The sequence below is a fragment of the Squalius cephalus genome, assembly GCF_949319135.1.
Source record: "Squalius cephalus genome assembly, chromosome: 10".
In the NCBI taxonomy this organism is placed as follows: Eukaryota; Metazoa; Chordata; class Actinopteri; order Cypriniformes; family Leuciscidae; genus Squalius; species Squalius cephalus.
In genome coordinates, this window is record NC_137131.1 from 7,629,633 (window position 1) to 7,644,691 (window position 15,059).

At 39.1% G+C, this 15,059-nt stretch overlaps 1 protein-coding gene across 1 annotated transcript; it reads left to right on the forward strand.

The window, feature by feature from the left end:
• The first annotated feature begins 1,257 nt into the window (after positions 1 to 1,257).
• On the forward strand, positions 1,258 to 13,800 carry epha2a (eph receptor A2 a). The gene is made up of 17 exons (XM_079883144.1): positions 1,258 to 1,458; positions 1,742 to 1,809; positions 3,193 to 3,856; positions 8,084 to 8,239; positions 8,923 to 9,255; positions 9,570 to 9,697; positions 10,003 to 10,180; positions 10,345 to 10,447; positions 10,662 to 10,717; positions 10,894 to 11,019; positions 11,241 to 11,426; positions 11,539 to 11,600; positions 11,692 to 11,901; positions 11,995 to 12,144; positions 12,452 to 12,645; positions 12,753 to 12,908; positions 13,030 to 13,800. Exons 1-17 carry the CDS (start codon positions 1,293 to 1,295, stop codon positions 13,136 to 13,138), a joined length of 3,045 nt encoding a protein of 1,014 aa, XP_079739270.1. The 5' UTR covers positions 1,258 to 1,292; the 3' UTR covers positions 13,139 to 13,800.
• Positions 13,801 to 15,059: the final 1,259 nt, after the last annotated feature.

The following is a 15,059-nucleotide window of genomic DNA, read 5'->3' on the forward strand; positions in this document are numbered from 1 at the left end:
TAACTGAACAGTATTTTCCTATTTTTCAACAATCTGTATTGTTCAAAGTGCTATAAATAAAGGTGATTTGACTTGACTCGCATTGATTTTATAGTTTTAAGCCAACTTTTTGTCAGCTTTATCTCCTGTTTATAATAAAATATTTTTAGAGTGCAGACCTTTTTTGCATTTATGTATTGGAGACACAAATGCTTTGGAAAGGTTTCGCAGGGTTTATGTCTAGTTTTAACGTTTATGCAAGTCTTGATTTTGTTCAGAGCGCTGCCACATAAATCCCTGGAATTAAAGCTGAGGTCTTTCATTCATTGTCTGTCTAATGAATATTCATAGTTGCTCTCACAATGCAGGCAGCCTCCAAAGCTCTTGAGAAGAAATCAGCTTGTGTTTGACTGCAGGTCAAGGGACTCTGACAGACTGCGGCACAATGGAGACTTGACTCAAGCATTCCTCTGTGTTGCCTGGCGAAGCTTTTGTTTGCCGTGTTTCTCTGTCTACATATTCATATTTCTTTAACTCATTAGTAGTTATTCATTCATTGAGGCAAATCCACTTGACCCCTTCTCTCACTTGTCATGGGAATAAAATAGTGATGGTTGGTTTACTAAATATTTGAGTGTGCTTCGGTATGCACAGATCTGTCCCTATAGAACCACATCAATCTATAGGTTTAATTTCAAATGCTTAAAAACATTTTCCTCTTCAACCTGTGCCTAAGCTCTTTAAAAATCCATAAAACATTAGCTATAGGCTATAACTTCATAAAACATTTTTTTTTTTATAACTTCATAAAACTATCATCCTGACTATTGCAATTGGACAAGTGTATTCTCGAGAGATATAAACTCTCAGGTGATTTTTTTTTATTATGATAAAATTTGTGAAGTTTAAATAGAATTAAAATAAAAGCATCTGCCAAATGCATAAATGTAAATTAACAAAAGTTTTAGTCACTATCAATAACCATTAGGCCTACTATCATTTTTATCGTTTAGGCCTATTGGAGTTCGTGGTGAACTGCATTAAAACACGAAACTATGCAGTCTGCAAACAACATCACCTAGATATAGGTTCAAAGGAGGCAAATACAAAAAGCCCTCTCTTTGAACTGATACCGTACCCAATCGTCTAAAATTACTATTGTGTAAATGAACGAGAGCAAACATCCGAAACTCATTGAACAGGTGTGGGGGCCGTCAATCAAAGCGCCCACGAGCACAAGGACACGCCCACCGGCGCCATATATGGAGTGCATTCCAAGGGGCGGAGTCACCTGACTTCCCAAGTTCCCATGAATGAAATCCTCACCACCAGTTCCTTCATGCAGGAGTCGTCGGAGTTTCACCTGGACCAAAAAGTTTAATTTGACAAACAAAATGGACTACCGACGCACTCAGTTTCACGTCTTATTTTTGTATTTATTTGTTAACAACGTATTTATTAAGATTCAGTCAAAAGAACGTAAGTACAAACTTTAAAGACTTTTTACTCAGAAAACGATATTATTTTTCTAACCTTTCACAGTTCTATTTGTTATTACTGTATGATGATAAATTAAAAAAAAAATATATATTATTTGTGGACAAAAACGTAACGGTTATTTTCATAATATTTCGCAATAGGTTTATATATTTACCCCGACAAAATGTACACAATTAAGACATTTGAGCCTGTAACGGACGATTTTAAAATATTCTTTGACTTAATTTTCATGTAGCCTAACTAAATATGATATGATCCTTAGATTTGCTGCTTGACATGAAGGCTGCCGGAAGTGAATTAGGTTGGTTAACCTGGCCGAATGAAGAAGGGGTAAGTCTTATCAATTTTTCTTTACCCTGACTGTAAATAAACCATATCTGGCATTAACATCCATGAATAGACTCCATTCAGTTCAGGTTCGTTTATTGTACATACATGCATGAGTCACTGTCATTTCGTACTATAAAACACCTATCAAAATGAGTCATATCCTCAGATTAAAAAGCTTTTCCAGCTATTAAAGTTGTTAACTGATAACGTGAGGCGTTTCCCCCCCAGCAACAGGCTTAAATAACATCCGAAACCATCTTATTGTGTATTGAAGAATCTTTTATTTTCATTTTATTTATCGAAAATATGAATGTAGTCTATACGGCTATAAAAAGCATTGGGACACTTAAAGCCACACTTCATAACGTCATTGTATTAGAACAATGTAACAAACTGGCATTTGTTTCGAAGATGCCTCAAGTACAATTTTTAAGCAAAACTTTTCACAAAATGATTATAAAAAGTGTCAATTGTAAACATTACTCAGAAACGTTTTATATATTATATAATATATATATATTTGAATGTGTGTGCATATATTTATGCCTGATCAAACGTTGCATATACACATATAGATATGTATATGTGTTTTGCACCAGAGTGTCTAAATATAGGACTGAGGAGGAATAAGTTTCGGTCAGAGGCTGTTGAGTGCGCAAACCATGTTTCTTCTTTGAAGCTTTGGTTTTATAAGAATTCGCCGTGAATTCCTCTTTAGCCACACAAAGACCTCTCCAGAGATGTACCGAGAGCGTTCCACCACTTCCTCTGACCAAGCACAGTCGCACGCTGGAGTGTTTAATTAGTCTTTTAGAGGCTAGTCCTGTCATCTTCCTTCCCTGATGTTGTGAAGGCTTCCATCAGCTCCACTCAGCTGCTGGATCCAAAAAAGCCCTTTGAGGTCATGCTTATTTTGCCAGCTATTTCAGTACGTTCTGAAGAGTTGAGTCGTAAGGGAGTTCTTTCGCGGCAGAGCATGGTGGGAAAGAGGAGAGCAGAGGCCTAATTTTTGTCTCCCACACCCATCTAATGAGATAGGCTTACTTTTACAAAGGTGTGATTCCCACATTCAGTATAATCTTGTTTCAGTCTAACATTTAGGATACTGGAATATTTTAGCCAAGAAAAAGAAAAAATCAAGATCACCATACTTCCCTAGTTGATTCATTACATTATGAATTGCATACATTGTTTGTATTTAAATATGCAAATGATGCAATGTCTAGTTAAATATGCAGAAAACGGCCTTTAAAGATGTATATTAATTGGGACTATCTGAAAATAAAAGTGAAATACTTCGCCTTAAAAAGTTTTGCACTTCCATATTATGAGAAGATTGTAATGCAATATGCCCTCTTTTCTTTCTTTTTCCATTTTTCTCAGTGGGAGGTTGTCCAGACGGTGGTGAATGGCTCTCTCCTTTACACCTACAGCGTGTGCAACGTTGCCAGTGACACCGAACAGGACAACTGGCTTCGTACGACCTTTATCCAGCGTAGGCCCGACGTCTCTCGCGTATCTGTGGAGCTGCGCTTTGTCGTCCGGGACTGCAACACGTTTGGCGGCTCGTCGCCTTCCTGTCGCGAGACTTTTGGCCTCTATCTAGCCGAAACCGACACAGATGTTGGCACAAATTTCCGCAAGGGCCAGTTTCGAAAGGTAGCCACCGTAGCGCCAGACGAGGTGACAGCTGATCGTGGAGGGGGCCGAGCTGATCTCCGGGTGAACGTTGAGACGCGGAGCATCGGGCCACTCTCCAGAAGGGGCTTTTACCTTGCTTTCCAGGATTTAGGGGGCTGTGTTGCTCTCTTGGGGCTGAGGGTGTTCTACACCACCTGCCCGGCCATGATGAGAAGCCTGGCCGCCTTCCCTGAGCAGGTGGCATCAGGAGCGCTGGCGGAGGTGGAGGGCACCTGTGTGAAGGACGCAGTGGTGGTTGGAGAAGCTGCTCCTCGAATGTACTGCACCTCTGAGGGAGAGTGGGTTGTTCCTGTGGGCCAGTGTCTCTGTCGAGCGGGATACCAAGCTGTTGGAGATTCTTGCAAAGGTGAGTTTGTGATTTTGATATTTATTGTTTACCGGAGTTCTTTGCTTCAGCAATAAGTTGAACATTTTCTACTTATCTGATTGTGGTCGGCCGAAATAGATTTTTACTTAATGGCCAATGGAGGTTTCTCTAAAGCAGGGCCATTATCCTAAAAGTGATCTTACAAAAATATTTTAATGCAGATTTACCAGTCAGAATCAAGAATTCCAGAGAGCTGCATAAAAATGGTGAAATTTACTTAGAATTAGCAATGAGAACTTCTCAAAAATGCTGAAATCGCACCAAACACAGTATTTATTCAAAATTAACCAAAAAAGCTTAAAGAAAAAGAGAAAATGTTATTCTGAATTGGACAAAAAACATCAGTTTTAATAATCCTGGTCAATAAGTTGGCCTGCCACTATAATATACTTGACATTACTTTAAGACAATTTGGGAACAACTGTCTTTGTGGGTGGGCAGATGGTAAGTGTGTTGTCGGGTGAGGGTGTGTTCTGGGAAGCTTGAGAGATTTTTGTGGTTGCCACAGAGCTGTCTGAGAAGTTAGTGAGAGGCCAGAAATGTGACTTCAGTCAAATGGAATGTCAGCCGTCTCCACACCCTTTCACCTGCTGGTGTATTATTTCTACATGTGTGTTTAACTCTTCAGGAAGGAAGTGTAAAGATACCAGGCTACCATTGTAAAGGAGTGTATGTACATAGTTACAGTGGTATGATTTGCATTCATAGGTTTTTTAACCATTGGAGCTTCTCGAATATCTCACATTTGAATAGAAAGGCTTGATAAATGGTGTGTTTGGGTGAAAGGGTTAGTCTTCAATAATGAGTTTAAGTATTAATGTTTTGCATTAGAAAAATAAGATATCAAACTAAGTGCCATCTGCAAATAAATTGCTCTAGATCTTTGCCCAGAACTAATTTTACTTTTATCAGCCAGTAACTTTTAACCAACTTGTCCCAAGGTGTGTTTTTTTTTTTTTTTTTTTTTTTTTTTTTTTTGTGAATGTATGAATTAATTTCCCTTCAAAGTTGTTTTGGAATGAAAAACAAAAAAAGGATTATTTTTAAGTTTCATTCCCAATTAGTTTCAAGGAATTCCCCCAAGGTCATGTTACACTTTTCCCATACCCTCTAACAGCTGATATGACTCAGTGGGCAGAGCTACCATTACCTGAGTTACTTTGTATGTATAAGTGTTACCATGACAACGGCTCACCGCAGATTACAGAGAAGGTTTGGCATGCCCAAGGTCTGTCTAGGGTAGTCATCATATAATTAAAGGTTGGGTTGGACCTCTCCGGACACCTTTTGTATTTGTGGGAAAATGTGGTTTTGAGTAGATGCACTATTTATACTCTACTTTAAAATGTAAGACCAAAGACATTCAAATCTATCCATTGGTAAACACATTGCATACCAACAGCAGGGCATGTTTGTTGAACATACTGTAAAAAAGGAAACCACTGGGAAAAAGTTTGCATGAAATCTTTTCAAAAGATCCATATAGGAGCCATTAGCAAGGGCAATCTCAGGAAAGCATGTTTCGAAGACCTTGGCCTTTGGCAGCCCTACAGGAACCTGCACCTGAAACGGACGTTGAAGAACATCAAGGGAGTTCAGAATATCTAAAGGTCTTTGGAAAAGGGCAGATTCCACACATTTCCTTTTATAATGTAGTTTCCAGGAGACGTGCTAAATGTTTTGACACCCTTAGAGGAAGTGTGATGAATGATTACCTGATGAAATAGCTCATGGGAGAGATGTAATGAAATCTGGTATCTGATATCTTGTTATCTTTGTGATGACATACTTCAGGAATGAGGAGTACATGTCCAGACATCCCAACCTGTGATTCTTTCCATTCTGATTCTGACAGAGCCGTTTTGTCTTCTGTAAATTATTGTTTCACTCTCTAATTTGTTCATCCACTCATCTCTTGAAAGACCGTAGTAGTTAACAACCTTTGCCCATGCCTCTTGATTCAACTTGGTTGCTTTTTTTTCTCCATACAGAGTGAAAAGATGCCTCAACGCATTCAATGTAAAAGGGTTCTTCTTAACCCTAAACAACCCTCGAAACAATGAAGTTGCTGTTGTCATTGTTTTCATGGGAGTTTTACGAGTGGTTTTCTACGTGACTGCTGTTCTGTTCAGCTTATCGCCACCTGCCAGTGTTTGCTAGGGACAATTGTGGTTGGTTGCCCGGCACAGATGGGGGAAGGGATCCCATTTGAAAAGTTTCGGGGGAAACCCAAGTGTTCCAGTGTTTTCATTGCTTGTGAATTTGATATGGGCCTACCAAAGATGTTGGATAGTAGCAGACTATAATGTCATGTTTTATATATTCTGCAAGATAACAATGTGAATTGCATTTACACATTTAAAGGTCATAATTTTTTTTTTTTAAATTAGCTCCAATTTAATAGATATTTAATCCAGTTTAATTAGCAGTTGGGTGCTTTATTTCTAGTTGAGTCTCTGAGATGGGGTTTTCATTGGCCAATAATGATACTGATACCCAAAGAGCAGTGTGGCTGATATAATGACAGCAAATAGGGATGTTTGGTGTATAATTTTTTTTCCATTATTTAATCACAACATGAATATTTATAAACCATAAATATTTATAAACATCAAGGGAACATTTTCTTAGAATTTTGACTTGGAAATTAATTGACCTTTTAAACCTTTAGTTTTCTTTAAAAAGCCATCGCATTGCTCTGGCACGTTGTTGAGGACTACTATGTCGGCGAAACTGCTATTCTAACTGTTGACCTTTCCACCCAAAGGGCATTAACCATTCCCTTTGTGTATTGTCCATCAACCAAAGACTTGGAGTCTTATCAGCCCTGCCAATCACTTGTGTCATGCATATTTTAGTGGTTGTGGGAACATATACGTGGCACAAGTACGCAAAATGGCCTTTAGTCACTTTTCCACACTTTCCTCACTCACTGTTTCTGATGACGCCTTGATTGTCCACCAGCGCAGAATCTCCTTAAATAGTTTCTTAGTGAAATCAGTCAGCCTGACTCGTCAGTGGTGCCATGAGCGAGTCACGCATTACAAAGCGCTTTCTAAACATATTTCACATGAAGTTCCCATGGAAACAGCTGACATATCGAATCAGATTTATTACTCATGGCTTTGGTGAAATTTGGATTCATTGCCGATTTCACGTATGCCACTCTCAATAGACACAAACATGAAGATTAGAGGAATAGAGTGGGAGTTTCCCTCTCTTGTTCTGTCTTCAAATAAAATGCACAAAGAAGGGCTGCTTTTCTTATGCAGACCCCCTCCTATAGACGTCCAGCCTTATACACAGGGCAAATACACAAAACCCAATGTAAAATCCCAGCGGGAGAACTTCTGTCAGCAATCCTCACGCACCCATTCACGCTCACACTCGCACACCTCCCACCGGTCGTCAATCTGAAACTCGGCCCTTTGTTTGAGGTGAGCACTGAGAGACGGGCCCCAGGGGGGACATACTCCCCTCAAAGGAAGTTCCTCGGATCTGTGGAATCTATATTCACAGTGATTTTGCGAGCCAGTGAGTTTCTCATGCCCATTAAAAGTACACCTATCAGAACCGGTCTCTTCTTAAGACTGTGCATGTGATTCTGAATCACTGCACTCGGCCTTCTTTTGTGGATGATTGTTATATCATCACACCCCCCCCCCCAGTCTCCATTCCTTGTTTCCGGAGTTTCTTTCCTTTGTGTTTGTTATAGCATGTCCTCATCCTTCGGCAGAGGAAGGAAAGGAGGAGAAGAGGAGACCAGAGGGCTTATATTGACGCTTGCAATTCCGACATCCTGTTTTGTCCAACGGACATCCACATGTGCTTCATTTCATTATTTAAAAAAAAATAAAATCTCTTTCAATGTTTTGGAGGAAGTTGACATTCCAGATGTGATTGTTCATGACAGGGCTGTACAAAAGTTTAGTGACCAGTTTGACTGGTTTTATTCAAAACAGTTGGAGTGTCTTCCGTTTGCATTGTGAAGTGTGATCAGTTTATTGCATAGTTGAATACTTGAATGCCCGTCGGCTGCAAATCTTGATTTGTCTCTTGTTGTGTGCTGTTGTAATGGTGCAGAAAGACTGACCCTCCCTTTATGTGCACAATGGCCTTGAATCTGGATGCATTGTGATGTGAATCTATGTCCTTTTATCACATGTCTCATGATCACCTGTGTTTTTTCTGTCTTCTTTTCTATAGCTTGTGAACCGGGTTACTACAAGAGCACAGATTCCAGTCAGCCATGTGAAGTGTGTCCAGCTAACACCAAGCGCTCGGGTCGTGAAGCATTGCTGTGCCCCTGCCTGGAGGGCTTCTTCCGGGCCCCAACAGACCCAAATTCTGCTCCTTGCTCTTGTAAGTTTAAATAGATGTTTTGTTTTTTGGACTGGATGTTTGATTTTATTAAAGGGAAAGTTCACCCGAAAATGAAAAATAACTCAAGTCATCCTAGGTGTATATGTCATTCTTCTTTCAGACGAATACAATCAGAGTTATATTAAAAAATGTCTTTGCTCTTCCAAGCTTTATAATGGCAGTGGATGGCCGTTTCTATTTTGAAGTCCATAAAAGTGCATCTATCCATCATAAAAGTGCTCCACATGGCTCCGGGGGGTTAATAAAGGCCTTCTGAAGCAAAGCGATGCATTTGTGTAAGAAAAATATCCATATTTAAAACTTTATAAAGTTAAATAACTAGTCAAAAGAACATACGGATTCCAGTTAAGTGTAAACGCAACTTATGCGAGTAATGCGATGTACTGCTGATATTTATGTTACACCATGACGCACTACGCTACTTCCGATGTCATAATTTGCATAAGTTGCGCTTTAGGCGTAATACAGCGCCATTCACTGCCATAATAAGCTTGGAAGAGCAAGGACATTTTTTAATATAACTCCAATTGTATTTGTCTGAAAGAAGAATGTAAATCATGGGCTAATTTTCATTTTTGGGTGAACTATCCCTTTAAGAAACTTTCTTGGTTGCTTTTTTTAAATGTAGCATCTAAACATTATATCATGGTTTGCTCTTCTAGCTCTGCCTAGCCCTCCCCAAGACTTGTATCACACACCTCTCCTGACAGCGGGGAGTTTGAAACTGACCTGGCGCCCACCGGCAAACACGGGCAGCAGAAGTGACATCACATACAGTGTGGTGTGCGAGCGCTGTGAGAACGGTCTGTGTTCGCTGTGTGGTGGGAGGGTGAGATTTGAGCCTGCGCAGACGGCCTTGAAAGACCCCGAAGTTGTGGTTAGCGAGCTGGAGCCTCATGTGAACTACACATTTACAGTCGAGGCCCAAAACGGCGTTTCCCAGTTCAGTCGAAAGAGAGCCACGACTGGCATCACAACAGTGCTTCACTTCACAGGTTAGTTAGTTTTAGTTGAAACAATATAAAGCTATTGAGTGACAAGCAATGGTTCTGTCCACAGTGATAGAGAAAATACAGCCATTTACATTTGAAATGTTGCTTCATGAAGCAAAATTTTGTACCAATGAGGTTTCTTCAATCAGTGCACTTCGACCAAAACAAAATGTCCCATTGCTTGTCACGGATAGACAAGATTAACAGATTAACATGGAGAAGAATTTATCATGCCTTACTTAATCAAATGGCATTTACATGTAAATTGAGACATTGTTTTTAGCCAAAATACTGATGATTTGTGCCTTTTTATTCAGATGGCCCGAGGGTGCTGTACCTAAGAGTTGAAGATCGGACCACCAGCAGTCTTACGTTATCCTGGGTCGTGGACCACCATGTGCAGAATCACAACTCCCCCCGTTATGAGCTTATGTACCGCAAGAAGGTGACTATGATATCTGATTTAGTTCACTTAAAAAAATATATATATATCACTTAGGTGGTAGGATACTAGTATACAACTGTTCAAAACCCTGGAAACCACTGGGCAATGTCCTAAACAACCACACACAACACCTTAGCATCAACATAACAATGCCTTGGCATTGTTGAACCATAGCATTTTCTTTAGAATGTTTTTTTTTCAGAAATATTTCTTGTATGCTTTCTCTCTCTCTGTGGCCTTTCCATGTTTTCTTCCTTTACCATTTTAAAATAAACGATTAATTTCCTCTCCTCATTGTTTTATAGGAGGATCCTGGAGAGTTTGATGTCACCACCTACACTGTTCTGGTTCTGGAGAAGAACTCTGTGCAGATTAATGACCTCTTACCTGCCACAAAGTATGTGTTCCGCGTTCACACCCTGACGGCAGAAGGCCATCCCAGCAGCCACAACGCAGAGCTTGAATTTGAGACATTGCCTCTCGGTAAGTGCGTGTGAATATGTGCGTGGGCATTTCGTTTTAGTCCTTAAATGCTTTCACATATGAAAGTACGTAACCTTGATGTATTTGTGATAAGCTGTGGGTGGTGCGTGAATGTTTTCAGTATGAGTAGAGTGAACTTTTTTTATTTTTTTTATCTCCAACAGCAGAATCTCAGACACAGAGTAGTTCCATGGTTGTCATGGGAGCCATTGCTGGGGGCGGAGTCATGTTGCTGATTGTGGCGGTTATTTTGCTTCTGCACAAAAGGTTAGAGAAGCTATCTCTGCTCTCACTTTTTCCAATCCATTTTTTTTCCAGACCTCAAAGCAGGATTTCCCAACTTTGCCTTAGTCGCTTCACCCTATGCCTGCCCACACTGTTTACATTCCAGCTTTGAAGTGCAATCATTCTCATTTAGGATATCATCAAGATAGAAGCTTAAATTAACTCTCTAATGTGATGTTGAATGTTCTTTCATCAGGAGGCTGAATTCCCATGTCCGACGCACGGTTGATGGAGATTACTTTTCATGTCCAGGTAAGAAACGAATTGAATTTCTTTTGCATTTGTTAGTATGCATACATGTATTTGGCCTTAAAGTCCAAAGTATACTTTGGTTTCTGCGTACAGTGCATTTGACGCAAATTTCGTCACCACAATCATACAGTGGGTGTCATTTACCCAAAGTTTACACCTACCGTCTCATTTTACAGAGAAACTCCTTCCTTTGAAGACCTACATTGACCCCCATACATATGAAGACCCCTGTGCGGCTGTCCTCAAGTTTGCCAGTGAGATTCACCCTAGTCACATCACCAAGCAGAAAGTCATTGGTGCAGGTCAGTGTCTCTTTAGTATTGATTATATAATGTTATAGTATTTATTAATATTTTGAAATAGCTTTTATTTTAATTTCTTTAGTTTACATTAATTTTAGCATCAGTTTTTGTCATTTTGTTGTGCTTTGTTCATTTTGTTTGCTTCTATTTATATTTTAGTGTCTATTTATATTTAAATTTATATTTTTAATTAACAACTGTATTTCCATACTTTTCCATAGGAGAATTTGGCGAGGTGTACCGTGGTTCTCTGAAGGCACCAGGGCGCTGTGAGGTCGCAGTAGCAATAAAGACTCTGAAGCCAGGCTACACCGAGAAGCAGAGGCAGGACTTCCTTAGTGAAGCCAGCATCATGGGCCAGTTTTCCCATAAGAACATTATCCGTCTGGAGGGTGTTGTCACCAAATGTAAGTATCAAGCTATAAAATCATGTTTCTGGTAACTTTCTTGTTCATTTGAAACCCATTCCAAAAAACAGAGCATATTTAACCAGGTGTTCTCTTCTACCTATCATTTCAGTCAAAGACGCCATGATTATCACAGAGTACATGGAGAATGGAGCTCTGGACCAGTATTTGAGGGTATGTCTTGGTCAATGATAGTTTACATTTCCTCTGAATGCACTTGCCAGGATGTAGCAGAATCATTGGTGTGTTTCTCTGCGCTCCACAGGATCACGATGGAGACTTTTCCTCATACCAGCTCGTGGGAATGCTTAATGGCATAGCCGCAGGGATGAAGTACCTCTCAGACATGAACTACGTCCATCGGGACCTCGCAGCTCGCAATGTCCTGGTCAACTGCAACTTGGAGTGTAAAGTCTCAGATTTCGGCCTGTCACGAGTGCTGGAGGACTTTCCCGAGGGAACCTACACCACTACTGTAAGTGATATGAATGCAGAGAATCGTTATAAAACTATATAAATTCATTAAAACATCATTTTCATGGTTTTGACTCTACTCTTACTCTTTTAGGGAGGAAAAATTCCTATTCGCTGGACTGCACCAGAGGCAATAGCGTACAGGAAGTTCACTTCAGCTAGTGATGTGTGGAGTTTTGGCATTGTCATGTGGGAAGTGATGTCATATGGAGAAAGACCCTACTGGGATATGAGCAACCATGAGGTATGAGATATTTCTATTTATTAATACTAAATGCTCATATTTTAGGAGTTTGACATAAATTGGGTGATTAAAACAAAACAAAAAAAATGACCCAAACCATAACTAATGAACAGAAAATGTATTTTCTGTGGGCTTTTATGACTTGAGCCAGGAAATGACAACCTAGTAATGTTCTTAAAACCAGTGAACACCTTAGCAATGTCCTGGCAACCACCCTAGGAATAAATGTTTTAAGCTTTCACTTAAAACGCATTGATGGCCTCTGTGAGCATGAGCTTCACCATTTTCTTCATACTTTTGATCAAAGGTGATGAAATCCATAAACGAAGGCTTCAGGTTGCCGGCACCGATGTGCTGCCCATCTGCGGTTAATCAGCTGATGCTGCAGTGCTGGACGCAGGACCGCTCCAAACGGCCACACTTTGTTGACATCGTCAACTTGCTCGAGAAGCTGCTTCGCAACCCAGAATCACTCTTGGCCATTGCCAGTATCGACCCACGGTAAGAAACAGTTTACAAAACGCTAATGGTAAATGTTCTAGTGCAGAAAACTATAAAGTTTTATATTGTGCTGGTCAATAAATATCTGTTTGTTTTTTTGTCCACAGTGTGTCTATTCGTCTACCCAGCACTAGTGGTTGTGACGGCGCCTCCTTCAGGTCAGTGGATGAATGGCTGGAATCCATCAAGATGGCCCAGTACAGAGAAACCTTTGCTCTTGCTGGAATTAAAACTATGGAACAGGTGTTGCACTTGAAAATTGAGTAAGTATGCCTACTTGCATCCATAAAAAGATGACAAAATGAACCAATTATAAAAGCTTATGAATTATTGAAACTTTATATGGCCTCATCTAACCTGTTCCTCCTTTTCTTTTTCAAAAAGGGATATTAGTAGTATTGGAGTACGGCTGCCAGGTCATCAGAAGAGAATAGCCTACAGCATTCTGGGCCTGCAAGACCCGACGGGGACCCTGGATCTGTTTGCAGTGTGACAGTGCGGTTGACTGAAGCAGACCTGTTTGCAATCGGCAATTTAGCTGGCCCAAAATGGACTGAACAAAGACCAGAATGCCCTCCTCCAATTGAATGACTCCCTTTAAAAATATAAACACTTGATATTTTGTTTCTCCTTCTTTTAAAAAGCTTTTCATTTAACATTTTTACATGTGTCAGATGGACCCTTATAATGCACTTTGTGATTCTCTTTCTTCTTAAGCCATATTGATTCGCTGCATAAGCACACAGTGGACATATGATGGTCTGTTTTGTGTATGATGGACATAATTTGTGCCATATTGTAACTCCTGCTCAGGTCTGATGGTAAGGGTACTATCAAGGGTACAATGATAGTAGCCTTAAATATTACTGTAGTGCTCATATAAAGTCCACATATTTAACAAAGTTGCCAAATGTGAGGGGTTGAAGTCTGATTAAGGTTGTACAATTACAAATGTAAAAAGTGTAGTAGTAAATGTTCAATGCTAATAGATTTTTGTCAAATTGTTGATGGGCATCCTCCTGTTTTGAAAGCTAGCAAAGGATGTTTACATGTCATTTCAGCTCTTTTTTTATTTAATATTTATTTTTTTTATTTATTGTCTGTTTGTAAAGAAAATATTGTACTGTATAGTATTAAAATATTTTATAAGTCTCATCCTAAGTCATTTCTTTAGCTTCATGCACCTCACACAAAATTCATGCTCTGACATGCCCTGAAATTACTTGTGCACTAAAGTAACAATGTCATTGTGCTTTAATTTATTTCTATAAATATATAAAACACATTTAATTATCGACTCAGTATATTACTTTACTGATCTAGTTTTCATTTTTCTATTGGTTAGTTGGCTCTAAACCTCTACCCAAATGTGGTTTGGAAAGTCATTCACTGAAGTGCAGACAAAGTGTCTGTAACAGTGAATGTGTGTGAAGAGTAATGAATCATAATCATCATGAATTAGCTACCTTTGTAGATCAAGAGGTCCTGTGGTCTAGGGTGTGTTTAATAGAGAAGCTCTTAATTGTGCAGTGTGGCAGTTTACAGATTATGATTTCATGCAAGTGTTCTTATAAAGAGGACATTTATAGCACAATATACAGATTTATTACATAAATTAAGACAGGGTTTAAATGGTATTTAGCTATAATTAAATCCAAGATAATAGTCAACAGAATTGCATTTCAACATTTTTGATAATCTTTGTCAGTTATGAGAAAAAAGAGACATAATATGTCATGTTTGTTAACAGATACAGACTTTTGATCGATCTAAGCTTTAGATTTTATGTTTTAAATGGCATTGCCTGTAACTGCCTTACCTATAATAAGCACATTTTTTTCCATGTTTAAAAGACGATGCCTAATTTACATATATTTCAAAGTTTTAAGTTACAACACAAATATGTAGTTTTATGTATATTTTAACGTGCCAAAGTTTGATTTTAAGTAAAGGAAATGATTAGTGCATCATAGCAAGAGAAAAACTAGCTATGGCAGGCTACTGAATTAATCGACAGAGAGAGAGAGAGAGAGAGAAAAAAAAGCGGATTAATGAAACTGGACTCAAAGTTATTTACCTTAACTTTAATAGCCTACCTCTAATACCACCTTAGTTATAGCCTGAAATAGACTTTAAGTTATAGAGAAAATCAGGGGAAAGGGTGATGGGTTTAATGTAAAAAAGATGTGTAACCGAATATATAAAAATGCACATTATACCTTTCTTCAAATATACACAGATGATTCAAAAAGCAAAGAAACTGGAAGGCCAGGGGATGCTTTCTATGTTCCAGAGTTTGAGGCTAGGAAGGCTGTGAGAATAACAGTACATCTAGGCTATACAGCAGAGATGCTAACAATCCCAATGGCTCAAGGTTGGGTTTATGAAATAAGACCCGATAAAGTAATTATGTT